Source organism: Rhinolophus hipposideros (assembly GCF_964194185.1).
Source record: "Rhinolophus hipposideros genome assembly, chromosome: 12".
Lineage (NCBI taxonomy): Eukaryota > Metazoa > Chordata > Mammalia > Chiroptera > Rhinolophidae > Rhinolophus > Rhinolophus hipposideros.
In genome coordinates this window covers 14,445,177-14,472,959 of record NC_138058.1, presented here as the reverse complement: position 1 = coordinate 14,472,959, position 27,783 = coordinate 14,445,177, and the positions used below count along the sequence as shown (strand labels likewise).

General features: G+C 40.9%; 2 protein-coding genes across 5 annotated transcripts; both read left to right on the top strand.

Annotated features, from left to right (window-relative positions):
• The first annotated feature begins 72 nt into the window (after positions 1 to 72).
• Positions 73 to 27,707, top strand: PTCD3 (pentatricopeptide repeat domain 3). 4 transcript variants are annotated; one of them, XM_081068336.1, is made up of 24 exons: positions 73 to 425; positions 1,325 to 1,377; positions 1,495 to 1,531; positions 2,601 to 2,646; positions 5,095 to 5,163; positions 5,629 to 5,733; positions 7,272 to 7,395; positions 9,420 to 9,535; positions 13,761 to 13,831; positions 15,293 to 15,380; positions 15,791 to 15,851; positions 16,123 to 16,205; positions 17,187 to 17,331; positions 18,147 to 18,197; positions 21,067 to 21,156; positions 21,446 to 21,474; positions 22,369 to 22,475; positions 23,211 to 23,289; positions 23,390 to 23,480; positions 23,897 to 23,982; positions 24,465 to 24,613; positions 26,089 to 26,130; positions 26,615 to 26,773; positions 27,050 to 27,707. In XM_081068336.1, the coding sequence occupies exons 1-24, from the start codon at positions 325 to 327 to the stop codon at positions 27,126 to 27,128; spliced, it is 2,061 nt and encodes a 686-aa protein (XP_080924462.1). In that variant the 5' UTR covers positions 73 to 324; the 3' UTR covers positions 27,129 to 27,707. The 4 variants fall into 4 exon arrangements, 3 of the variants coding, with proteins under 3 accessions (XP_080924462.1, XP_080924463.1, XP_080924464.1); XR_013994608.1 differs by having other exon boundaries at positions 83 to 425; positions 25,436 to 26,130; positions 27,050 to 27,703; XM_081068337.1 differs by lacking the exon at positions 73 to 425 and adding an exon at positions 575 to 702.
• Positions 3,735 to 4,442, top strand: LOC308505681 (exosome complex component RRP4-like; the record flags this gene model as incomplete). The annotated part of the gene is made up of 1 exon (XM_081068345.1): positions 3,735 to 4,442. The coding sequence occupies one exon, from the start codon at positions 3,735 to 3,737 to the stop codon at positions 4,440 to 4,442; it is 708 nt and encodes a 235-aa protein (XP_080924471.1).
• Positions 27,708 to 27,783: the final 76 nt, after the last annotated feature.

Sequence of the window (27,783 nt, the reverse complement as noted above, 5' to 3'; positions counted from 1 at the left end):
AACTACGCTTGCGCGCGATAAACCCTCGCTGGACGGAGATTTACGTAGATGAGATCACTTCCGCTCTGGGGTGGGGGGGAAATAAGAATTTCATTTTCACTAGCTTTCTTATTTTGAACACAATCGAAGATATATAATGTTCAGATGATCGTTTTAGAAGACTTCTTCGCGGCAAATGAAGCGTCCTGAGCACTTAACTTCCGTAACGAAGTCTTGCAAACCATGAACTCGTAACCTGTTCTATTCCCGCCCACCTTCACCTCCCTTGGTAATCCGGAAAGTGTAGGGCGTACATTCCCGACATGCAATGCGAAGAAGCCAAAGATGGCCGTGTCATCTGTTCGCTGGTTGACGGTCCGCTGCAGGCTTTGCCTGCCGTTGTCGGATCGGCGGGCAGGTCCATTTGGACAAGCCCCTGGCTGCAGGTAAGAGAGGCTTGGGGGATCCCGAGGAAGACCAGGTGTCAACCTAGTCTCGTGTGATCCCCGTTTCCCGAGAGCCGAGGGAAGAGGCACACTGCACTGGAATGCGCATGCGCCCTCTGGTAGCCGCGTGCTCCCGGAACCCGGCGTGCAGAACCCGAGTCCTTGAAAAAGAGACAAAACGCATTTATTAGGGAAATATTTATTGGTAGCCTGGCCTACGCAGGAGTTAGAACTGTCGACAAGACTGGGATCCTGCTCTCGTGGAGCCAGCATTCTCGTTAGTGTGGCTTTTTGCAATCCCATCTCAAATTAAAAAAAAAAAATTATTTGCTCTCACTCATTTTCACTCAACCGGGAGGAATGAGGAGAAATCTTAAGATTTTCCCCAAATTAAAGGTAGTTGATGAGCGCCCTCTGTGCTGAATGTCGTGACGTTCCTGATGAAGGAAGTGGATTGAAAGGCTGTGGTGATTTAGCTTCATAGTTTGTTATAATCGCTTTAAATGGAATCGTTCTTTATTATTAGGGCGTTATCTATTTAAAAATCAGCTCATTCATTGTCCCTCTTACCTTGGTGTTTTAGATTCCCAATATTGAAAGTCCTTTATATTTCAAATCATCTGTTCAATTGTTCAAGTGCTATTAAATTTTTCCTTTTTTTCCTTGATTTTATGTAATGAGATTACCTGGTTAAAATTTTTTTGGACCATATTGTCTCCATGTCTTATATATCTATTTTGTAATGGTTTTGGACTTGCTGTATATCTTCTCAGTGTACATCGACATGAATTATCCGGTCATTTTGATCCATGATAAATTTGGGCTCAAAATGCACATCGTTGGAGGTGAAGTGGGAACTTCAGATGAGTATTAGCTTTAGGGCTTTTATTTTTTTGCAGATTTTATTCCGGAAGTGCAGCCCTCCCCAAGGCTGAAGGAGCTGATGTCACAGGTATATAAAAATACATTGAAGTCATTCCATTTTTATATTACCACATTGTACTTCTTTGTAGTAGTAGTATTTGGAAATTGATTCACTTTCTTTTTTTTTTTTTTTTTTCACATTAAGGGAATGAGGAAGTGGTTATTCCAAAAAGGAAAACGTGGTGAGTATTCCGTGTTCATTCCTCTAGTGGTGGAGTATTTATTATGAGCAGAACATTGTTAAATAAGGACGCAGTGACATGACACGCGATGGAGAGCTTTCTTGGGGGAGGGAACAGCTGAGGGAGGAAAAGCTTGGGAGTTTAAAAGAACAAAAGAAGGTGAAAGTAGTGAGTGAACCTGGAATGAGATTAACTTAAGAGTTGAAAGACCTTTTGAACTGAGTTTGGGTTGACATTTACATAATAGTGGTTAATTGTGAGCATCGTCTTTAAAACAATTTCTTTTTCTTAACAAAGTTTTCATATTGTTGGGAGACCAGACAAAAGTACTATCTTTATGGTCTTTAATAAGGTAAAGTGAAATAAATGACGTGGACTGAAAGATTTTAGCTTTTTTAACTCAGTGGATAGATCCTTGGACAAATGGCCCTATTCAAAGACACTTTAAACAGCTAAATTTTTCCTGAGTATTGCCAAAAGGTGGGTGGGATAAATTGAACATGCAAAATGGAAACAATTACTAGCAATCACACTACTCAGAGGCAAGTTATTTAATCTCTGTGCTATAGTAAAATGTGGGTAATGATACTAGTACCTACTGTAAAAGATTAAATGTGCATTTGAGTAGTGCCTGCCACATTGTCAGAGCTCAGTAGATGATAGCTGTTATTTTAAAGTTCTGGGACATGACATTTTTAATATAAATTATATGTATACATTTAATTTAGTAGAACTGATTTGTTAGATGTACTGTTCTGTATTCTGCTTTTAATTTTTAATTACTGCATAGTATTTTATTATATTCAGGTATATTTCTATCTTCCCTGGCCTGAGAATCAGAACCAAGATAAGAGTAGGAATAAACATATCCATAAAGGAATCATTTTCTTGAATGGCATTTGAGTCATTTTCTCTTGTTATTGTTCTAATGATCTTGAGATACAAGAACCGGCTTTTGTTGAGACCTGAACTTTGTTATTGGCCAGTTCATTCAGAGAGTAGAATCACTTGTTCATTTTGTGAGCCTGAGAAGCCCTGGTGAAGGTTAACTTGTGATTCTCATTCTTAGGGACAAAGTGGCCATTCTTCAGGCACTCGCATCCACAGTAAACAGGGTAAGTAGGAATTTTAGGTTTCTGTACCTAACTCAGCTAATAATACATTTAATGTTCATACTTCCTCATTATTCACAATTAAACTGTTGTAGATCTAGAAAGTTTCTTGGAAATTATCTAATCAGTCTCTTTATATGACAAATGAGGAGTCTAAAGCTTTTCAATTTTCTGACCTGTCTGGTTAGGATGTTAAAGCCTCGACTTAGCTCCCTGTCTTTTGTCTTCAAAAGATGAGATGTGCCTCATGAGGAGTGTGGAAGAATATGGTTTTGAAAGTGGCAGTAGGAAGCTAGGATCCCCAACCGTCCCGCCCCCCCCCAATACTGCCTCCAAACTGCTATGTATGAGCAGCCTTCCCTTGAAAGCTGCTGGGAAGCACCTCCCCCTTTCCTGGAGAATCCAGGTCAGTATGACAAGGCATCAAAGGGACAATCAGAAGGGATTCAGGATATAGGGGAAATTTTTCCTCTGGAACAAAGATTCCATAAGGCCTGGGAAAGGAAGCTCTGAGGGAGAGGAGAGGGATAGAGGAAGTAATTTGGGGGCAGTTCTGAGTGAGCCCTTGGTGGTACTTGAGAGTTGAAAGAAGTATAGTACCTTGGGCAGCAGGACACAGGAGAAGCCGCTGCTTGTTCCCACCCCTGATAGGGCCTGGCAGTATCCTCCATTTGGAGGAAGGACTTGGACTTGTGTATGGTTAGTGGCAATGCTTTGAAGGAAACCCTAGTGCAGGAAATTGGTGCCCAGATTAGTTAATTTAGAAGATCTTTACCTCGAGTTTAAAACAGCAGTAGTCCCTATTGATGGCAGACTCAGATCTTAAGAAACAGTCACGGGGGTTTGAACCATTGTTTGCTTTAAGTTGTGCGTAATTATAACCAAGTCTTACAGAGCCGAGAGGACATTACAGCTGTGTGTGTGTGTGGGGGGGGAGACTCCATATATATATATTTATACACTAACATATACACATACACAAATGCAAATATACATACATATTTCTGCATATGTGTTGCGTACATAATTAAAACTTGATAGAATTTTTGGACATCACTAAAAAACAGATCCTCTTATGATTTGGCGCCAAGATGGCGATGGAGGTGAGGCTTCCCGTTGCTCACAAGCCTCTTAGCGAAAGCCTGCACCGCGAGACCAAGAAACACTTGGTGGTGCCTGGGGACATGATCACCACAGACATGGGCTTCATGCGATACAATGGTGAAGTAGGAGACATTGTCGTGGGGCAAATCACAGAGGTTCAACAGAAGAGGTGGAAGGTGGAGACCAACTCTAGGCTGGATTTAGTCTTGCTTCTCTCATCCATGAACCTTCCTGAAGGAGAGCTGAGGAGAAGATCTGCAGAAGATAAGCTGGCAATGAGAGGCTTCTTGCAAGAAGGAGACCTTATCAGTGCTGAGGTGCAGGCCGTGTTCTCTGATGGAGATGTCTCCTTGCACCCGAGGAGTCTAAAATATGGAAAGTTAGGGTGTTTTGGTCCAGGTTTCTCCCTCCTGGTGAAATGGCAGAAGACTCATTTCCATGACTTGCCTTGTGGTGCCTCAGTGATTCTGGGTAACAATGGCTTCATCTGGGTCTACCCCACCCCTGAGCACAAGGAAGAGGATGCAGGGGGCTTCACTGCAAACCTGGAGCCTGTTTCCCTTGCTGATGGAGAGGTGATCTCCCGCCTTCGGAACTGCATGGTATCCCTCGTGACTCAGAGGATGATGCTGTGTGACACCAGCGTCCTGTATTGTACGAGGCATCTCTGCTGCACCAGAGTAAAGACATCTTAAAGCCTGAAATGATGGAGGAAATTGGGATGGAAACTCACCAGAGACTTTTAGAACAGGAGGGATAAGGAGAAGCATCTGAAGAACAGGACAGTTTATACCTGTCTGGAGTAGTTCTTGAAAGTGAAGACCCTGATTTGTGGTCCTGCGTGAGGCTCAGCAAAGCCCTGGGACTGGGAGACTGGTCACTGGACCTACGTCAGGTCGCCTCCAGGCCACAGACCTGCTTTCTTATGTTCAAAGGCAAAGCCTGAGAGAGGTGAATCACACGGTTGGCCCCTGGGCCTGCCTGCAGAGCCCGGCATTAGGGTTATTTGGGGTCTTTAAAAATTCACAGGGTTCCAGCTGAGTGGACTCCCTTCCTGGAATAATATGGCAAATCTTTTACTCTCCCTCAATTCACAAGGCACAAGGCCCTGTGAAATTGCCCCTATAAAAACATGGCCGCCCTGACCCCCAAATTGTCTGTTTTGGCTTCCATTCCCACCTCGTCTACAACACAAATACAACATTGAAGAATATAGTTGGTAAAGGTAACCCAGCAGTCAAACAGAAGAATAAAGGCAGCCTGCTTGGCTGGGTCTTATTTCCAAAAAAAAAAAAAAAAATCCTCTTAATAAAAATCTGCCTAAAGAGCCTTCTGTCTTCTCCACAGGACACCACAGCTGCTCCTTACGCATTTCAAGATGATCCTTACCTCATACCAACAACCTCTATGGAATCAGTGAGTACTTACATGCGACGCTTCTAGTATTATGTTTCATCTTGTCGGTTGGGGTACAAGAGAGCATGTGTAATTTAACTTAGTTGTAAAAACCTTTGAAACGTTTACCGATGCTGATAAATTGGAAGACTTTTTAAATCCTGTATTACTTTCATCAAAAGGCGTTAGAGATTAGCTATGGAGGGTTTGGGGTTGTGGTTTTTAACACTTAGGGCTCTCACACTGGAGCGATCCACTCAGTTTAACGCATTGTTTTTACATACCTCATGATGTGTAAGACCTGACATTACGTCATTCTCACTAGCAGAGGTGGAGATATTTTATTTAACTTCTAATTAGGATTCTGTGTATTGTTGGCATTCTTTATTAGGGGGAAGAATAAATCTTGCTGAGGGTATGACTTTGATCTCTTGAGTCTAAATTACGTAAATACCAATTTATATCTAATTTTTTTTCTTTATATAGCGTTTATTTTTATTGGCAAAGAAGTCCGGGGAGAAGGCAGCAAAGTTTATTATTAACTCACATCCCAAATACTTTCAGAAGGATATAGCTGAACCTCATATACCGGTAAGGAAAGACAATTAGGATTTTTAGATAAGAGTATATAAATATAGATTAAACCAAGCATTCATGGCTAATATTTGAGTAGCCATTTGACCGCTCTCAATATTTGGGTGGAAAATCCTTTAATGTGTATAGTTGTATCTGCTCACAATACTAACCTTTTTTTTTTTTTTAAACTCCTTCTGTATGTATTTGCTCCTTATTTTATTTTCCCCATTTGGCTTCTGTGACAGCAGATTATTAGATCTTTACCTATGTGACTATTCCATTTCAGTTTCTTTCAGTAGCTTTTCTATCCACTCCTTAAGCATTGGCGTCTTTTTTAGGTTTCCATGCTCACTCATTTCCTCTTTTTCCTGTGTATACTCTTCAACGACCCTTATGTTCCTTTTGGTATTCTTGTATGTCTGGCCTAGATCCCTCTCCTTTGAACTCCAAATTGTATTTCCAACCACCTCTTTGTTCTGTACTCATGAAGAGTATTTGAGCAATGCCTGTCTGCTCTATATTGTGCTTAGTGCTCTCAGTACAGCATGAGCAAACCAGATGTGTAATACAACCTCAGACTCATCATCCAGAAGCATTCCCTCTCACATCTCCCTGCTTTCCAAAACACATAAACCCAAACACAGCCCTCCTGCTTCTCAAGCAGCACCTCCCAGAGACAAATTAGAAGGCCAGTGCGATTGTGTAGGTAAAAATACTGAAATCCTGATCTAAGACAGTGGCAGCTATGGAACAATCGTTTGTTGGCCCACCTTTTTCCCTTTGGGTTTTACTCTAACAGTTACTCTTCTGTGCTTAGCTCACTTTTGCTTAAAGCTTTCCACGGTCCCCTGCCTCCATGGCAGGCAGCTGTCACACACCTCTGAGATCTCTGAGATCTCTGAGACCATTCACATTATGTCATAACTATTGCCTTATTTGTTTTCTCCATTAGATTGTGAGTATCTTGAAGGCAGAGAATAACTTGCATCTCTATATCCCCAATGTCTGGGGTAAAGTAGTAGGCATTTAATAAGTATTTGAATAAATTAATGAGTGAGGTAAAATCACCCTACCTTAGTGGTATTAAATGTTCAGAGTAAAAGAAGCATCAAGGATGAAGTTTCTGCCTTTGGAAACCAAGCGTACTCTGACTCTCAACCAAGATTGGGAGGAAAGGAGAAAGGATGGTTTTAGCAAGGGGAAAACAATAATAAGTTTAGTTTGAAGTTGGGAAATTAAGTTGGAAGAAGGATTTTTCAGATATGGATTATGTTTAGGTACTTTTAAATTTTTCTCCCCAAGCTAGGAGATAGCTAAATAGTCTTGTTTGGGAGACTGGAGAGTTGTGTTTTTTTTGTTTCTTTTAATTTCTTTTTTAAGATTATATTCCCTACAAAGACATTCATGTTAAAATGATAAATGGTATTTGGTACATGAACCGTGAATTGGAACAGTGACATTTTATTTTGGTGTGCTGGTGATAAAAATGTCCTACTTGGTTATCCTTTCACCTGTACCTGTTTGTAGTAATTTTAGTTCTATCACTTTCCTAGTGTTTAATGCCTGAGTACTTTGAGCCTAAAATTGAAGATGTAAGTGAAGCCGCCCTGAAGGAACGGATCACACTCAAAAAAGTCAAAGCTTCGGTGGACATGTTTGATCAGCTCTTGCAAGCAGGTGACTAAGTTCATTCAGAGCCTCCCCTAGGAATGTGGGCTTAGAAACAGGCCACCGTTGTACGATCCCATAGTTATGTGTAAGAATTACAAATACTGTTGTACTTAATCTGCTTGATAGCTGTGTTTATATTTTTAATAGTTTAATAAATAATATTTTAAGTTCTGCTTTAGCTTCACTTTAAAATTATAGGTGAGATAGAGTTGCAACTTTGTTAGTTTCTTGTACACTTGTGCTGTATCACAGGTAGAGAAATTCGGTAGCTATTAAGTATGTTTGGAAGACAAAACAAACAAGAAACATTTAAAAAGGAACATTTAAAACAAGAAACATTTAAAAAGGAAAGAGCACTAAACTGTTGGATCAGAGGCTTGCATACTGGTCCTAGTTCTGACACTATTAGTCCTGTGTCCTTGACAAACTCACTTAGTTTCTCAGAGCTTCTGTTTCTCAAATCTTGTGGCTCTCTGAATTCAGTCTGGTGTAGGTCTAGATAGTGTGGCTTGTGAACTGCCATGAGAATGTACCAGTAGTAACATCGAAAGCAGCGGTATTGTTTTTAAGTTTATGGAATCTGAAGTGACAAAAATCAACCAAACATAGAAGAGATAGAAATTGAACTGAATCACTCAATAACAGAAACATTTGTAGAAAGCCATGTTTGATTTGAGAGTCTGGGTATACAGCCTGTTACAGCATTGATTGTACAAATGAATTGCTCATGCAGATTATTACTTAGGGAGAGTTTCCTCTGTTTGTTCGATATGATAAATATCTGCTAAGTCTATATTAAGGCTCTTAGTGCTAAGACTTGTCTTCTGTGTTACATGCTGCGTGGTGCAGGCACATGCAGACATTCAGTAAACATTTCTAAAGATAGTGTGTCAGACCCATACCTCAGAGTAACAGAGTGAACCAGCATACCATGGGAGAGGGCTTAGAAAATGTTATTATCAAACCTCTAATAAGTGCCAAACACTTTGCCAGGCAATTCACATGCTTAATTCTGTAACACCTTATGAGCTGCTAGTAGTTATCTTATAAAGGAAAAATTAAGTAATTTTTAAGTGATATTAATATTTATATTAACTTTATAACATGATTGTTACACATTATGTAATTACATATTGTAATTGTATAATTACATGCTATGTTACTTATATAGTCTGTAATTATGTAATAAGATAATTCTATATTGTATAATGTATGTAGGTATTATGTATTATGTATGTATGTATGTATTATGTATGTATAATGTATGTATTAATTTTAGTTAACATTAACCAATTATTAAGTTATGAAATAACTTAATAAGTTCTGAAATAATAGACCCAATCAAATGAAACTTCATAGCCTATGTCCTCTCCCCTCTGCTGTGCTCTCTTTTCTGGGCTTTTAAATTTCCTGATGGGCATTTTTGTCATCCGTATATTTTCTTTAGAAAAATGCAGTTACTTTTCTTTTAAAACACTGAATTATATCTTATATGTCTTTCTGTTCCCTTTTCTGCCTTTTAGTTAGGTGTCAAAATGGGAGCATAATGTTTGGAGCAACAATTTTTAAAAGGTTATTGTAACTAGACATTTGTGCTCATATTTCTGGGCAAGTATTTCACTGAGGGCCTGGACCCAAGTAGAATAGTTCTCCTTGCATTTGTAACAATGGAACTGGGCCAAGGGAAGTACATGGCAATAATTTACAGCGTCTTCAGTTTGGAGGTGGCAGTTAAAACCGTGAGATAGTTTCTCTGGGGATATGAGTGCCTAAAATAAGTGAACATACTTCATCATATTTTATTCTTTTATGTCAAAACACGCGGTTAGTAAGGATTGTGTCTCTGCCTTTATCACTTCAGGTGTTGACATGAAGTGTATTCACATCCATTGTTAAAGTAAGCGGTGGATGATATTAAATATGTGACCAAGAAAGCCACAGCTCATAGAAAAAGTGAAGAATTTTAATCTAATGGGATTTAGTTCTTTGATGTTTCAAGGTTTCTTTCCCTTTTTTTCTTCTACCCACAGGAACCACTGTATCTCTGGAAACAACTAATAGTCTCTTGGATTTATTGTGTTACTATGGTGACCAAGATCCCTCAACTGATTATCATTTTCAACAAAGTGAAAAATCAAAAGAGTTGGTAATGGCTTTTGGCAATAATTTTTAAAGTTTCTTTTGGTCGTAACACCTCAAAGTTAGGCAGGTTCTTCTGTGTTAATGTAGTGGAGATTTCTTTTGAAGTGTGGTATGGTACAGTAGCTTTGATAAAAAGTAATATAAAGGAAGAGAGATTTAAACAATTGTTTTAACCCTTCCCTTAAAAATATTTTGACCTTGCCTACCAAATGCAGGCAAAGCTTTGACCAGAAGTATTTGGGCAGTCCCCTGTGTTATTGTTACTTACAGTGACAATACGATGTGTATTGAACCGCCCCCTCAAAAATTCTTGCATACATGGGCAGAGAGGAGTGACCTCTCTGCTGGGGGTACAGAATAGTATTGTGCCTGGGGCTGACCTAGATGCTGTCATAGCTCTCTCTCAACCAAAGTGTTTGACTACTACAAAAAGATCCCAGGGAAACTTTTGGCTCACGTGAACAAAGATGTACATATGACATTTTTCGTAGTATATTCATACTTATAATTACAAAATTGTTGAAAGCAAATCAAATATCCAATAGTGGGTGATAGAATTATAATGGTATTATGTGGTGATTGAGAATACTAGTTTAGGTCTGTTTGGGTATGGAAAGATACCGATAAGTGGGAATATAGTCTAGATAACAATATACCATTTTTATTAAAAAATTTTTAAATGCATAAAGAAAATGTCATTAAAAATTAATTTCCTTTCTGTGTGGTGGAATCATGGGTGTTTTTTCTTTCAGTTTGACTTTTCCAATTTTTCTCCACTAAATGTGGATTGCTTATGTACAGAATAACTGTCTTTTTATATAATTTTTGTATTTTTCAGTTACAATTGACATACAATATGATATTAGTTTCAGGTGTACAGCATAGTGATTAGACATCTATATAGTTTGCAAAGTGATCACTCAGATAAATCTAGTACCAATCTGAAACTGTACATTCTTACTATATTAAGATGGCAAGATTTCATTCTTTTTTGATGGCTGGGTAATATTCCGTTGCATAGATGTACTACCTCTTCTTTATGCATTGATCCATTGATGGACACCCAGGTTGCTTCTTTATCTTGGCTACTGTGAATAATGCTGCATTGAACACATGGATGCATGTGTCCCCTTGAAGTAGCATTTTGGGTTTCTTCCAGTAATTACCCAGAAGTGGGATTACTGGGTCCTTTGTTCCTTGTTATAGCCTTTGTTTTAAAGTTGTTTTTTTTTTTGATCTGGTGCAAGTATTGCTACGCCAGCTTTTTGTTTTCATTTCCATTTTCATGAAATATTTTTTTCCATCCCTTTTCTTCCAGTATGTCTTTCCATCTGTAGTGTGTCACTTGCAGGCAGCATATATAAGGATTTTGTTTTCTTATTCATTCAGCCACCCTATTTCTTTTGATTGGAGAATTTAATCCATTTACATGTAAAGTAATTATTGAGAGATATGTAGTTATTGCCATTTTATTTATGTTTTTTATCCTTTTCTTTTCATCTTAAAGAAGTTCCTCTAACATTTCTTGTAATACTGGTTAAGTGTTGATGAACTCCTTTAGCTTTTTTCTTGTCTGAGAAGTTCTTTATTTGTCCTTTGACTCTAAATGATAGCTTTGCTGGGTAGAGTGAACTTTCTTTTCATCACTTCGACTATTTCGTGCCACTCCCTTCTGGCCAGCAAAGTTTCTGTTGCAAAATCAGCTGAGTGTCTTATGGGAGCTTCCTTCTAGTAACTAACTGCTTTCCTTTTGCTTCTTTTAAGATAGTCTCTTTGTTTTTAACCTTTGGCATTTTAATTGTGATGTGTCTTGGTGTGGGCCTGTTTGGGTTCATCGTGTTTGGGGCTCTGCACTTTCTGGGCTTGTATGTCTATTTCTTTTGCCAGATTAGGGAAGTTTTCCATCATTTTTTCAGATAGGTTTTCAATCCTTTCTTCTCTCTTCTTCTGGTACCCCAATGATGCGAATGTTGGTGTGCTTGATGTTGTTCCCAGAGGCCTCTTAAACTATCCTAATTTTTTTGTATTTTTCTTTTTGCTGTTCTGATTGGGTGTTTTTTGCTACCTCATGTTATGAATTGCTGATTTGACTCACGCTTTATCTAATCTATTGTTGATGCCCTCTATTCTTTATTTCAGTTATTATATTCGTCATTTATGACTGGTTCTTTTTATGTTTTCTGTCTCCGTTTTTATGTTTATCTCTCTGTTGAAGTTCTCACTGAGATCACTGAGCATCCTTATAAGTGTTTTGAACTCTGCATCTGGTAGATTGCTTATCTCCATTATGTTTAGTTGTTTTTCTCGAGTTTTGTTCTGTTCTTTCATTTGAGACATGTTTCTTTGTCTCTCCATTTGACTACCTCCCGTTTGTTTCTGTGTATTAGGTATGGCGGCTATGTCTTCTGGTCTTAGTAGAGTGGCCTTGTGTAGTAGATGTCCTGTGGTGCCTTGTAGTGCAAACTCTCTGGTCACCTGAGCCAGGTATCCTAGGTATGTTCTTTGGGTTGTGGGTGACCTCCTGTTTTAGTTGAGCCTTGGTTGCTGTTCACACGTCAATGGGAGGGATTGACTCTTGGGCTGATGGGTTGTGAGGACTGGCCTAGAGTACAGTGGAGGAGCTGTTGTGCAGGAGGTGACCCTGTGGAGCAAGATTCACTTGAGTAGGTCTCTGGTGCCTGCCCCATCTGTGCTTTCATCTATGGAGGCAGCTGGATGATCTTGCTGGGACAGGCTAAGTTCAGCCTCAGATTGTGCCCTGTTCTGGGCCACCTGGCATAAGCCACAAAGCAATCTGCAGATGGCAGCCACCACTCTGGGCATGGAGGTGCCTGGGAGAGGCCAAGCCTGGAAAAGAGGCCAGCTGCCACTAGTGCCAGGCTTGGCTACTCAGCAAAAGTTACAAGGTACACCAAGTCCAGATGCTGCTTGTTTGGGGTTTGTAAGCCATTGATAGGGGTTAGGAAAGTCCGCAGCATGAGCTAAGACAGGCCATTTGTATGGAAAAGCCACTGGAAGGGGCTTCAGTAGGCCCACAAGTTGGGTGGGGCAGAGTCTCAGAGAATCACCAGGGCAGGGCGAACAGTGTTATTTAGGTTGATGGAGACTCAGATATGGCAGCTGCCTGTGTTTGCTCGCTGGGAGGGAGAGGGCTCCACAAAGAAACAGTGGCTCTGCCAGCTCTTCCGTCTGGGAGAAAGTTGCCCCTCGCCATGAAGCCAGATAATTTAGTCCCTCCCCATATGTCCCTGGCACCTTTTGAGCTGTAGCCCCAGCACTGTAGCTCAGAGCAGGTGAGTCCCTGCATGGGCCCTGTAAAAGGAGCACCTGGGACCGCATCTTCGTCTCACTGAGCCACAGTCTCCTGGTTTTCACAGCCAGAAGTTGTGAGGACTAGTCTTCCTGGTTCTAGAATCCTGGGCTGAGGAGCCTGGTGTGAGGCTGGAACCCCTCGCTCCTCCAGGGAGGACCTCTGCAGCTGAGATATTTCTCCTGATTTTTAACCACCACACATGGGTATGGGGACCAGTATGTTCTGTGTCTCTGCCTCTCCTACCTGTCTTGATGTAGCTTCTGTATGTCCTTAGTTATAGGACATCTGTTTAGCTAGACTCTAGAGGATTCTCGGTGATGGTTGTTCTGTAGCTTAGTAGTAATTTTAGTGTCTTGAGAGGATGTAAGCACAGCATTTACCTACCCCGCCTTCTTGACTGGAAATCTAAGTCTTTCAACATTGCATAGGCAGTGTCATACCTTGCCTTCCAGGTTCCCTGATCTGGCTGGCCCTCTGCCCCTCCAGCCCCAGCAGCAGAGCCAGTACTGAGCTGTGCGGTGCTTGCTGAGCCTATCTTGGTCCTCATCAGCTTCAACCCAGAGCTTGGTTTATAATAAAGGAGAAAACGTAGTCTTAGAAAAAATCATAGCTTGTATTGGGTTAGTATTAGACATTAACTATATTCCATACCCAAATACATCATTTTCTCTTGCTTCCACCCTAATAACAAACACTATTTCTGTATGGATCAAGCCATACAGATGTAGCCTCTGAGGAAACAGGCTGTGTTGTTTAGATTTCCAATTTCTCTGGGCTGCGTACAGGGCATTCATTCACCTCTACTCCAGGCTTCCAGTTGCTTTGAAGTTTCCTCTGCCTTCCTGATTTTGAGTAGTCTAACTAGGAGAATGCATTGCATTGTCATCTTTTTATTTCTGTTGATGGTTCATTTCAGGAAGAGGCCACAGAGGAAAATAATGAGAAATCTAAGAAGAAGGCTGGTCATCAGTTTGGAGTTACTTGGAGGTATGTTACACATAATTAGAACCTTACGTTATGGTTTTATATGGTGCATGGAATGTACACCATCACCTCCTGAAGAAGATATCCTGTAATGTTCTAAATACAATATGCTTTTAGTGTGCAATATAAATGTCACGATTGGTGTTCACATGCATTTGGACCTATTTTCATAAGTTCTTTATCTCTCACCAGCAGCACAATGGTGACACTTGATTTCCCCTCATTTAGCTCCATGTGACCTTCACATGGTTCCTTTGGAAGTTCGTCAGTTTTACCTTACACCATATACCTGTAATTCTGAAAGATGCAATATTTTTGTTTATATAAGAATACACATATACTAGAATGTAGTTCTAAATTAAGATTACTGTCCAGCAAGCAGAATATTCATCACTTGCAAACAAAAGGTGAATAACATGTAACTGACATTTAAGGATTTAAATGAACTGAACTGTTGAATTATATTTCATGTGAATGTCTGGAGAAGGAAAGCTACCATTAATATTTGGAGTCTTCTTTGATGTGATAAATTGCATAGAATCAGATTAAATTTCTTTAGTAGATTTTAATAATTCCACGTATTGGTTAAGAGCATGGACTTTTGGAATATCCTGGCTCAAATCCTGGTTCTTTTCGATTTCTAAGACATTGGTAAGGTATAGCACAGTTTGTATAGCATGGTGTCTTTATTATTTTTTTTTTTTTTAAAGAAGGGAGTAGATACACTGTGTAAAATCGTGCTAGACTAAGACAAAGGATTCAGGAGAAACTGCTTGTTCGTGGTTTCCTCTGGGGAATTGGATCTAATGAAGGAGGACAGGGACACTTCACTGTGGACCCTGTTGTACAGGTTGCTTTTTGTTTAATGCCTTGAGTATACAGTCATGTGCCGCTTAATAATGGGGTACATTCTGAGAAATGCCCCATGATATGATTTCATCCCTGTGCGAACATCATAGAGTGTAGTAACACACACCTAGATGGTATAGCTGACTACTGTCATTGTGTGTGCTCTACTTTCCTGCAGCTGGCAGGGTAGTCATTTCACACGAGCATCACCACAAACATGAGAACAATGCATGTGCTTCCTCATCACTAGGCAGTAGGAACATTTCCGCTCCATTATAATCTTCTGGGGCCACGGTCATATATGCAGTCTGCTGCTGACCAAAATGTCATTATGTGGCACAGGACCACCTATTACTTGTTCATAACAATTCCCTTTTCAGTTCTGATTCTGCCACTTAACTACAAAACCTTGGACAACTTAAGATCTTTGATCCTGTTTTTCTTATTTTCAAAATGATGATAACCACATCTCCCTCTTTCGGTAGTAAGAGTTATTTGAAATTATATGCATAAAGTGTTTGGCACAGTGCCTGGAACATTTTAAACTCAATAAATTGTGGTAGCTCTTATTGGCTTTTCCTTTGTCCCCTGGTTCACACTTACTCTTGTGTCTAGAGCGAAAAACAATGCTGAGAGAATCTTCGCTCTGATGCCAGAGAAAAATGCACATTCCTATTGCACAATGATCCGAGGAATGGTGAAGGTAAAATTTGTTGATTTGTTTTTATATTTTTATCTTTAATTTCCACTAAATCAGGGTTTCTCTACATAAGAACTGTTGACAGTTGGGCCAGATAATCTGTCGTGGGGGCTGTCTGGTGCATTATCGTATGATGATAGCTCCCTGGCCTCTGCCCACTGCACGCCAGAAGTATATCCTCCCCACCTCTCACTTGTGACAACTAAAAATGTCTGCAGGCATTACTGAATGTCACCTGGGGAGCAGACTGCCCCTGGTAAAGAACCACTGCACTAGATCCTAAGGTTCACGAGAGCTGGAACCTTGTCTGGTTTTGTTTACTACTATATTCTCAAACCCTAGAATAGGAGATGTGCAAATATTTCTTAAATACATTTGATGGTGCTTACTTTTAATTTTTTTCCCTCTTGCAGCACCGAGCTCCTGTGCAGGCATTAAACTTATACACCGAATTATTAAACAATAGACTTCGTGGTAAGTATGTTTGGCAAACTCCCCTTCATCCTTTTTTTCTTTCTTTCCTTCTCTAGAGTCTGTAAAATCTTTGGATCTTACCTCAGTCATTGGCTCACTTTTAGTCTTTTCCTGTGGTATTGGTGATTGAAGCAGGAGTAGAGATCCAGGAAAGTAGTTTTCTAGGTTTGTAGACACGTTGCAGTGAGTCAGGAGCCACGTGCCTTAAGTGGAGTCATTTAGGGGTTAATCTTCAGGCCCCTTTTGGTTAAAGTAGTTTTTTCTTTTACAGCTGACATACACACCTTCAATGCATTGATTGAAGCAACAGCAATGACGAATGAGAAACTTGAGGAAAAATGGAATAATATATTGGTAAGGAGGAATGCTCGTTTTGTCTTCTGATAGGCCTAAAATATCTTTTGTTAGGAATACACAGGATGGAGACAGCATTCTTTGAGCATCTTCATGGCAGTGACTGCACGGGGTTCTCAGACAGTGGTTACCCCTCAGTGTCTGACGTGAGAAGAAAGCTACTTGACCCACCACATCACAGCTAGAATTCAGGAAGACCAGGGTTGCTTTATTCCTTTACTTCTCATAATAGGTTTTTTATTAACAAAAATAATGCATATTTATTGAAAAAGTGTCAGGTAAATTTAATAAAATTTAAGTCACTAGGTTGGAGTAATTTAGGAATAGAAACATGTTTTTATGCCATACCAACTCATTTACAAAAGGAAAACGCACAATCCATTCTCATCTGCTCTCTTGCTGTAGTCTCAGACTCACTAGGCAGAGGGCTGAAAACAGTTGGACACCTTTGCCAGGTGGGGGTGGGGTGACTGAATGGAAGGGTTTCTCTAAAATGCAGAGTCACTGGTCCTGCTAATTCATAGGTAATTCTTCCATGAGGGATCTATTAACCTGCTTTAGCTATAGCCTGGTAGCCAGGTTCTGTTTTAGTATGTAATAGTCCTTTGTGGAACAAATTGTCTGCTGTTGACTGAAAAATAATATCGACTGGGTATTTGATCAACAAAAGGATTTACGTGGGGAAAGAGTGCAGCCCGGTGGGTGCAGACATGGCAAGCCACGGGCACACTCTGGCCTGCATGCCAAGATGGAGGGGTATGACGGGATAAAGGAAGTCAGTAGGAGTTAGAAACATAGAGCTTTGTTGTAGACAGAGTTCTTTCCTCGGTGGGTTCTCGCGATTACATAGAGTGGAAGAACGTCCATGAGCCCTAGCTCATCCCGCAGACCCTCCCAACAGGTGATGTTTGCTTCGAGTTCCAGTTAGTCTTTGTCATTGCCCAGGCATAAAAAAATACTGCCTGCTTTTGATTCACCTAGGAACTGCTGAAACAAATTGTTGCACAGAAGATGAAACCAAATCTACAGACTTTTAATACCATTCTGAAATGTCTCCGAAGATTTTATGCATTTGGGAAACTGCCAGCCTTACAGACCTTACGGGAAATGAAGGCCATCGGAATTGGTGAGGATGCATCCCAGCATCCCTCAGTGACCACCCAGACAGTGCTGACGGGAAGGTTCAGGCCCGCACGAGCACAGAGGGACTGGACACTGCTGCTGTTTCTGTAATATGTTGGGAATTTCATTTCCACCATTTGGCACCTGTAATCACACGCATTTGCCACGGTGGGGTACCTTTATCATCTTCATGCTCCTTATAGCAAATTACAACGTTGTTTTAGTATTTTTAGTATTTAGTATTTTAGTATTTAGTATTTTAAACATACTAATGTTTTAGTATTCCTCATGGATCTCTTGATTCCGGGGAGTGCTGTTCTCCTATAGTTAGATAGTTTTAATTTCCATGACATTTTCTAGTATAATTAGGTATTTGAACCAAAGTGTGTGCTAATGGGTTGTATATTTTTTAGTAATTATTGGGTTGGTGCAAAAATAATTGAGGTTTTTGCAATTATTTTTAACCTTTTAAACCGCAATTACTTTTGCACCAGCTTAATACTTTATTGAAGGTTGTGTTGGGAATCAGTTCCCTTTGCTATGCTTTGGTGTTCTTAAATGAAGGCTCATAGTACATCAACGATAACATTTTAGTGATGGGTGTCTGGACTTTCTAAAAGTGATTCGATCTTTATGATACCTTTACATTAATCTGATGAACTAGGAAATGTCTGTCCAAAGGAATAGAAGGTAATCATCTTTTATTTAAATACCAACATCAATGTTTTTAGCTCAGTGTACCTTGGTAAGCTATATTTTGGATAACTGTGTTTGACTTACGTTGTTTCTTATTTTTTTCTGTGCACCTGGTAATTTGAGAACCCTCACTTGCAACATATCACTATATTATTCAGCTGTTTTATCATTACGGTATGTATGACATTATATTACTTTATGTAGAAAATTGACCCAGCATCCTTAAGTTTATGTGATTAATTGTAGGCCACCTTCACTGCATATGAATTAAGAATAGAGAATTCACAAGTTAATCTAGTCCGGGCAAAAATTTATTCTTGAGGGTAGTAACCTTGTGTGTGATGTAAAACTTGTCCTGGAGGGGACGGGCTCATTAAGTGTATTCACAATGTTGGTGTACAGTTAGAACTGGTCAGAGGTATTTTAGCTGGGAATTTCTTTTGCTCTCCAGAGCTGTGCTGTCAAATGCGATAGCCACTAGCACGTGTGGCTATTTATATTTAGTTAAAATGAAATAAAATTTAAAATTCCGTCATTGCATTAGTGCTCAGTAGCTACATGTGGCTACTGGCCACTGCAAGGTGTGATCAAAACATACAGTGAATGTTTAAATTAAAAAAAATTTATTACAGTAAGAGATACACTGTTATTAATCCCCATCAAAATTCCCCCCCTCTCTTCAAACACACTTATCCCACTGTTCTTGCCACTTTCTGAAGCAGTTCTGGAAGTCCTCTTTCGTGAGTGTCTTTAGTTGCACTGTCATGGCTACTTTGATATCTTGAATTGATTCAAAACGTTTTCCTTTCATGGTCATTGTGACTTTGGGGAAGAGCCAGAAGTCGCATGGTGCCAGATCCAGTGAATAAGGTGGATGAGGACACACCATATAACGTTTGTATTTGACAGAAATGTCCATACCAGAAGCGATGTGACACAGAGCCTTTCCATTGTGATCAGAAAATACGGTGAATGCTCTTGCAAAGTGCCATCCAACAGAAAGGCAGGATCTTCAATACAGGGAGTGGCGCATTGAACCTTAGTAACAGTGTGTGACAAGTTTCAACTCATTCGGTGCAGCCAGTCGGGTATGAGCTATGGTTGAGAGGTGTGTTTGAAAGTGTGTCAGAAATCATCCTCCATCATGACAGAGCTCTGCGTCACACATCGCTTCTGGTACAGCAATTTCTGTCAAAAACATGACGGTGTGTCCTCATCCACCTTATTCACTGGATCTGGCACCATGCGACTTCTGGCTCTTCCCCAAAGTCACAATGACCATGAAAGGTAGATGTTTTGAATCAATTCAGGACATTGAGGCAGCCACTACAGCGCAACTAAAGACACTCACGAAAGAGGACTTCCAGAACTGCTTCAGAAAGTGTCAAGAATGATGGGATAAGTGTGTTCGAAGCGAGAGGGAGTATTTTGAGGGGGATTAATGGCAATGTGTCTTTTACTGTAATAAACTTTTTATTTAAACATTCACCATGTTGTTTGATCATACCTTGGATGTGCAGTGATGCAGATAAAGAATATTTCCATCTTTGCAAGAAGTTGTTGCACAGTGCTTGCTGCCCCACGGTGACCTGAATCTTGTTTGGAAGCCTTGTAGGAGAATCTTGAGGCTCTGTTTGTCACCAACTTTTAGATCAGCTCGTCCTTGTTGGAGCTCTGTTCTGTTGAGTGGAATTTAGAGCAAGGCATACCTGAGTTGAAATTTCACCTCAACCATATACCAGCTCTGTCAGAAGGACTGGATACCTTACCCTGAGTGTTACCACCAGGGTGTAATTATTAAATGAATTATTCATAATGTCTTGTCCTGTGCTTGGAAGACACACAGCAGGCACTCACAGTCTTAGCTCTCATCCATTTGCTCCAACTTGAGAAAGACCCCCTGTGCTCAGAAATGACAGTTCTAGTTCTTCTCTCCTGTGATAGACTTTATATATAAAAACAACAGAAAAAAACTTACTGTCTCTGTTTTGGAGGACGGATTTTACAAAATCTACATCGTCCCTTATAGGGAAGTTCATCTTTTAGGGTGGGGGGAATAGGTAACTGACTTTATCTTGGAAATAGGTAAACTGTTTCCACAATAATTGTATCTTCTAAAATTTTACTCAACCTGGTGACATTGTAGTGAAACTGCGTTTCTGACCCCAAAACCTCTTCCGTCCCTGTTATCAGCATATCGCTTTGATTCAGTTGTAACCTGTCAGTGATACTTAGGCTTCCTAAGCAACACCCATGACCTTGGGGGCAGGGTGAGGGAGGAGTGTGTTTGTCTTATGCATATAAAATGGTTGCCTACAGTAACAATTTCTAGGAATTTACCCAAAGGACAAAGCCTAAAACAATGAAGAAATAATACACGTAAAACAGATTATCATGTAACTAATCAAATACTTAGAATTGCAAGCAAATGGAAACATGCTTGAGAAAATTATAAAAATATATGTATGCTGTCATTAAACCTCTCATTATCACTTGTGGATATTAAATGACATTAAACCTGTCATTATCACTTGTGGAATGTGGATAAAGTGTAATATGTTTGGAGTATTTATTGTATGTGCATTTTCTGACCTATTAGTCCGCAGGTCACGTGATTTTAAAGGACTGCCCATATCCATTAATTGTAGTTTTCTTTTTCTTGGCCTTCTCATCCTGATTATACTTAAAAGGAATACAGATGATTACTAGCAGAAACCATGTTTTTCTAAGTTTGTGGGCTTGGTAAAGGTGTGTTTGTGTTTGTATGTCCATCTGTCTTTCACACCAATGAAAGTCAAGTTTGTGGAGAGACTAAGAAGGAAGGGAAAGTCTGCATTGGGAGCACCTGGACCTGGGACTATCTCGGATCTGATGGCGAGTTGCATTCTGCCGGTGCCAGGACTGCCCTGGTCAGCCTGTGCCAGGCGTTAATACAGAGGCAGGGAAGGGAGAACTGTGGCCCTTGGTAATGGGTGCTGTGCGCCTGGTGTTGGTACCGGAAGGGGACTCATGATAAAAACCCATTTGCTTTCTTGTTCTGCAGACAACCCTTCAAAAGGATCGTCCCTCGTGATCTACGATATCATGAACGAATTAACGGGGAAGAAATTTTCCCCACAGGACCCAGATGATGGTATGTATAGAAATTGCTTGTGAGAGACAGCCAGATTCCCTGGGTGACTGTTTTTAGAGGCTTTTGTGATGAGGACAGGGTTTTATTTAGCTAAGGAATCTTTGGGTGATGGTTTTCAGAAAGCCAAAGTGTAGCACTTCCATGTATAGTTTCTCTCCACTTGAGTTTTTATTCCTTTAGGTTTATCCTCTGCATTACCAATTTTGTTGCAGGATTTTTATTAATGTCACTGATTTGAAAATATATTTTATCCAGAGTAACCAAGGCTCTTGTGAATTTTGATTTTCAGATATGTTTTTTCAGTCAGCCATGAGAGCTGTAAGTACCACTTCTTGCTTAACTTTTGTTTTCGTTTTTCCTTTTATCCATCTCTGAAATTCATCTGTAACTAGGAGTGGATAGGAGGCCTCTCCTTGATTCTTTCATTTTCTAACTCTTATTTCTGTTGATATTTTTGGCTCTTTTTTCTTTCTGTAAAATCTGTACTAAATCACATAATATCCCTACCCTGTGTTTATTGTATATATTGTCTTTTTCATACCTTTGTTCAGATGAGGTTTTAGAATATTTCAATTTGCCTATTGGTAACTTTTTAAATTGATGAAACTTGTTTCAATTTTGGTTTTTCATTTTACGATGCTAATATAGGAAAAATTTCAAGGAGCTGCAGAATGAATTAGTGTATCCTGTTCCATAAGTATAATTACTTTACAGTTTATTTTATACTTTACAGTTTAGTGAGTATCCTTCCAGAATTTTTTCCCTGGGTATTCAAACATGCATCCCCAGATACATTTCCATGGTATTTTGTTTGTTGACAGCAGTACAGTATTTCTTAGGAGGAATGGACTCCAATTTACTTAACTCTTCTCCTGTGGATGTGTTTTGGAGTTATTTCATGGGTTTTTTGCTTGTACAGTGAGCAATGGTGTACAGTACCCCATCTGTCTTTGTGCATGTCACCAAGTTTTATTGTAGGATTGATTTCTAAAGATATAATGACTAAGTCAAAATCATTTTGTTTTAAATTTCGCAGAATTTGGGGGTTTGTTTTGATTTCCCCCATTTTCCTATGACTCATTGCTGTCAACCAATAATATGTTGAATCAGCATAAGTACTTCCACAAGTAACTACTTATTTTTTACGTAACGAGCCACTGTTTGGCTGGTAAGGATCTCTAAGAGGGATACTTACTACTTACAAATTTTCAGTGCTCCTCTCTCAGAGATCTGGAACTTGCTTACCAAGTGCATGGCCTTTTAAACACTGGAGACAACCGGAAATTCATCGGAGCTGATCATCGGCGTAATTTCTATTAGTAAGTATGTTGGTAATGTATCCTTTGGCAGTAGTGGAGTGCCTGTGTGCAGCCATCAGTTGATGCTGTAGGTGGGAGGCTGTTGGTGGCCCTGGGTTTTCACCTCCGACTTGAGGCAGCACTCCCCTGACTTAACAGTACGTGTTAGCAGGGCACTAGGAAAGTCAAGCAGCGGTAAAACGGATTCACCAGGCTGAGCTTCTCTATAACACATTAAATCCACATACCTTTTCCTCTACGCCCTCCTGTTTTATACTTTCGAATTTATAGTAGGGAGGGTCCCTAAAAATTTTGTCACAGTCTCTTGTTTTTAAAGATGTAGAGGCTGGAGCCTAAAGAGACTTCATAAATGGCTTTGCCTTTAGGCGGCTAAAAACAAGATCTCAAGGAGTCAGCCTGTTGGTAGGTGTGCGGTGTGGGTCCAAATCCTTGCTTCACGTCAAATGCTTTAAAATGAATGTGATACTCACAGTCTGCGGAGCATGAGGCGAGTGTGCTGAGGAGGCCGTCATGACCAGTTGAGGGTTAGGCGGTATTAACTGGGAAATCCAGGAAGCACAGGTAGCACCTCCTGGGTTAAGCACTGGCCCATGTAGCTTGAAATTGTTTGAAATTGTAACTTCTAAATTGTTTCCAAATTCTGTGTAATACATCATCGTATAACTACGCTAAAATTTAATCATTCCCCTGTTGTCCGGGATTTTAGACTAAACATACTTCTTTCCTCTATTACAGTTCCAAGTTCTTCAGTTTGCTTTGTCTAATGGAACAAATCGATGTCACCTTGAAGTGGTATAAGGACCTGATCCCTTCAGTAAGATGCTCTGTTACTTACCACATATCGACGTACGTGTGTCTGTGGGTATCTGTGCTGATTAATACTTGAAAAATATATTTGTATTTCTCTTAATCAGGTCTTCTTACCCCATTCCCAAACACTGATAGATCTTCTCCAGGCTTTGGATGTGGCCAACAGGCTGGAAATGATTCCTCAGATCTGGAAAGGTAAGTTTCAGCTTTTGTGTCCAGGCCCATCGCACTTCATTGTCCTATGTTTTGATTAACAAACGTGCTAACGTTGTTTGCGATGAAAACTTCCATTTTTGACAAAAGACCACACGATTCTCACAGGCTGTAACACAGTGTCCTATCTCAGAGCTGGTGGCTGCTCGTAGTGTGTGCTGTGTGACACTTGCCTGGGAGCAGCCACGGCTTTCACTAGTTTTTTGTCTATTCTTACTGTGAATCAGCCTACTGGTTTTCTGGAATCCTGAAATAAATCTGGACTAGGTAATGTCAGTAACTTATTTTCACTCACTGAAAAATACGGGTAACAACTGACAACAGATAAAGGTCAGCCAGAGAGGGTTGGTTTTACATTACAGTGATCACTTCTCACCACATTCCTGTTTTGTTTCAAGATAGTAAAGAATATGGTCACACTTTTCGCAGTGACCTGAAAGAAGAGATTCTGATGCTCATGGCAAGAGATCGGCATCCAGCAGAGGTAGGGTCGTACTGACACTGAGGTTTCCTTATGATTAGGTGTTTTCTAACCAGTGTATCCTGTGTGTATCACTGCAGGCCCCGTGGGGGTGGTTTCCCTGGTTCCATCTATCATTGTGGAGAATTACGCCATCTAACCCCAGATTTAAATTATACATCGAAACATATCCAGCCATTAGCAGAATACTGTTTCTAAAGTCACTCTCGTTCTTCTAGTCCAACATGAAAATATCCTGACAGTAGCAGCTTGCATTAAAAAAATCTAGAAAGAAAGCCGGTGGTTGGGTTTGAAAGATGGGGCTAATCAAATTATTTACCCCAGGGCAGGATGCTTTATTTTTCACTTACTTGTGTGCTATATATGTGATGTGTTCACATGGTGAAATGCATTGCTCAAAAACTTTTAATGGTCCTATGTAGTCTCCTGAACTTAAATTCTCATAAAGCCGTTAGGAAGTTCTGCTAATTCCTAGAGCTTCTCAGCTTCAGGTGGCGTTTGCTGACTGTGCTGCGGATATCAAGTCTACTTACGAAAGCCAGGACGCCAGGCAGACCGCCCCTGACTGGCCAGCGAACGCTCTGAACTGTATAGCGGTTCTGTTCTTACGGGCGGGGAGAAGCCAGGAAGCCTGGTGAGTGACACACACTTGCAAACTGAAAGCATTCGTACTTGGATCTCAGAGAATATTACCCTGGGTAGTAGAGCTTCTCACATTTGGCTGTGTGATGTGTAGTTTATCAGGGGACGAATGAGATAACTCTGGAAACTTCCCAAAAACTGAAAAGCAAACTTTTAGGAGCTGTCTAGTCAGTATACACGTACATGATGTATTTAAGAGAGGACAAGCAAACTTTTGGAAGACCAGTATATATGATTTATTTAAGAGAGGATGTGGTTCAATGGGCTCATTCTCTTTCCGTTAGTTACCTTTCTGTTTTCTGTATCTGTGGGCAAGTTACTTGTCTGTCCACTTAAATAAGACAAAGTGATCAAAGAATCTTTGAAAATGTTTTGGATGTTTAGGTTATTTGGGTGTTTCATTTGTGGGTGTTCCACCACCACCCACCTTAGAATATGGGCTGTGTACTTGGACTTCTGGAAACAGGCATTTACCTGAAAGGAGTAAACATGGCCTTGAGTAGAACCTGTCCTTGCTTTGTATTCTAGTTACGTGTTTTCATCAGCTCTTCATTCCACATGCTAATTTTTACTGTTTGATTGTGAATGGAGACTTTATGCATATTCATTTTTCCCAAAGCAGAGGAGTCAGTAAAACAGTACTTTGTAGGGGTCCTCCCAGTTGGGTGGTTCTGCTGTGTGTTGCACTGGATATAAATGTTCGTTCTTGGAGTCAGTAAGTGGGGAATACTGGTGCGTGGCTTCTTTAGCACAAAAAAAGTAACTTAATTTGCACACGATTGTCAGTCCAAAATGGCTGTTCACTGTCTCCCAGAAAAGCTGATGATGTGTTGCTGCCTCACCTGGTCTCAGGAGTATGAAGCACACACGTGACCTGCTACGCTGCCAGTGACAGAAACGTGTTGTTGACTTTGTTAACTCGGGCAGGTCGAGACTCGTTATGAATCAGGCTGTGATGATTGGCGCAGGGGTACGGACCTCAGCTAAGTCATGGGAGCTGAGTGTGTGTGTTTCCCTTCTGTCCTGCATGTGGCAGGATGGTGGTGAGCACATACACGAGACTGAAGCCTTACTCTGAGCCTGCTCTTCATAACGTAAGTGTAGGACGCACTGAACTCACACTGGGAGGTGGGAGAGGACAGCGATCGTGCTGTCTCCCAGCTGCCCATGCGACTCACTCCATCCCTGGAAGACGGAAGTGATCGTCTTCAAGAGGATGTCCCCAGCACGTCTCAACACTGGCAGCGAGTCAGATGTGTCTGTGAAACTTATGTACATACGTGAAGTTTGGGAGGAGGGAGGTGACTGTGACGTAAGGATGGCTGGGAGCCGGCTGGCATCTTCAGGGGCTTCTGCTGTCGTTAGGAGGGACACTTAATCTCTTGAGTCCCGGGACCAGCTGTGCTCGTCTGGTTGCCTTGTGCTCTGTTTGCATACATAATCTTTCTCTTATCTCGTCCTGAACAGGAAGATGTTGGGGCTTTTCAGGAAGCATAATAAGATCCCAAGGTAAGTTGAAGTTAACAGGCCTGCCTGGGTACATCCTGAATTACCTCCGTGGGCTTAACTCTTACTGTGGGGTGATGGCACTTTCCTCAGCCACTGCGGGGACAGTGTTCTGATAGGCACGCAGGTGGACCATTGCGCCCTCCGTCTCGGGCACCCACGGCAGATGCTGACTTATCTGTGTCAGTGATCACAGCTCCGGGGACCCATGAATAGACCTGTGCCGCCTAGCGAACCGTGTGCGTTATCTGGCCAAGTTAGACTTCATGGGACTTTGCCTCCAAAGTTAAACGGTTGAGGATTTTATGATGGAACTTTCTATTAGGTTGTTGCAAAAGTAATTGTGGTTTAAAAGGTTAAAAATTACAAAAACTGTGATTACTTTTGCACCAACCTAATAAAATGCTAGCTGTTGCAAGTAAATCTTGGACGGAGTGGGGTTTGGGGGTTTAGTTGGGGAATGTTGACATTTGCTTTTCTTTTACAGAAATGAGTTGCTGAATGAGTTTATGGACAGCGCAAAAGCCTCCAACAGCCCTGCCCAGGCCATTGAGATCGTGAAGCTGGCGAGTGCCTTCAGCTTGCCTGTCTGTGAGGGCCTCACCCGGAGACTCATGGCTGACTTTGCCGTCAGCCAGGAACAAAAGTAAGTACTTGGCTCCTGTCTCGTCACCAGGAAGGACTGTTCTAAAAATGGAGCACATTTGCATCTGCCCTTACTACCCCCTGAATGTCCTTCATTCTTTGTAAAAAGTCAGGATGTGTTACTGATTTAACAATTCATTGAGCGTACAAGTCAGGGAGGCGTATCGCTGTGGCTGTTGGAACCTTTTCCTTTGTGAATATAATTTAGTGAAGCTGCAGAATTCCCTATCCCCATGCCTGGATTGCAGTGTAACGTTCCAGTTTATTTTCCTTACAGGGAAGCCCTGGGAAACCTAACTGCATTGACCAGTGACAGCAGCAGTGACAGCGACAGTGACATCAATGAAGGCAAATAAAAGTGGCCAATCAGGAGCAGCTGGGGCCTGGCTGGCATAGCCACTCTAATTCCACTTGAGAACTGAGATTTTACTACTTAACCAGGGTAAGAATGAAACAAGAATGCCGAGTTGGCGAACTTTGAAATGCAGTTGATACAGCACTGACTTGTTCAGGTTAAATTCCTAATCCGATACTGAACTAAACCGCCCATTCAGGGTTTAAAGCGAAGCGGCACTACCGTGTGGTCGCCTTGGGCACACACTGCGAGCTGCACAGGCCCGGCAGAGCATACGCTCAGCACGTGCACGTTCGCCTGTCAGCTGTCGCCGGGTGGCTCACCCTCCCGGTGGGAACCTCAGCCTGTTGGCTGCTGCTGTGTCGCTGCTGCTACTTCCTCAACCTTAGAAACGGTGTCGAAGGGAAGTTTTCATAGTTACGTCACAGTTGATACTGGGTCAGTAGTATCCCAATGTCAGGGACATGTAGATGGGAAAAAATTGCACATCTTATAATCAATTAAGTGACAATGGCAGGAGTTTAGGCTGCACAATTGGGAAAATGAAGGCTGTAAATAAATACTGTAATTAATGTCCGTGTGTGTGCGTTTTATTATTTCTGTATAGCCTTTGCCGTGGCCTTCCCACGAGACTTGGGACTTGCACAGGTGATTGT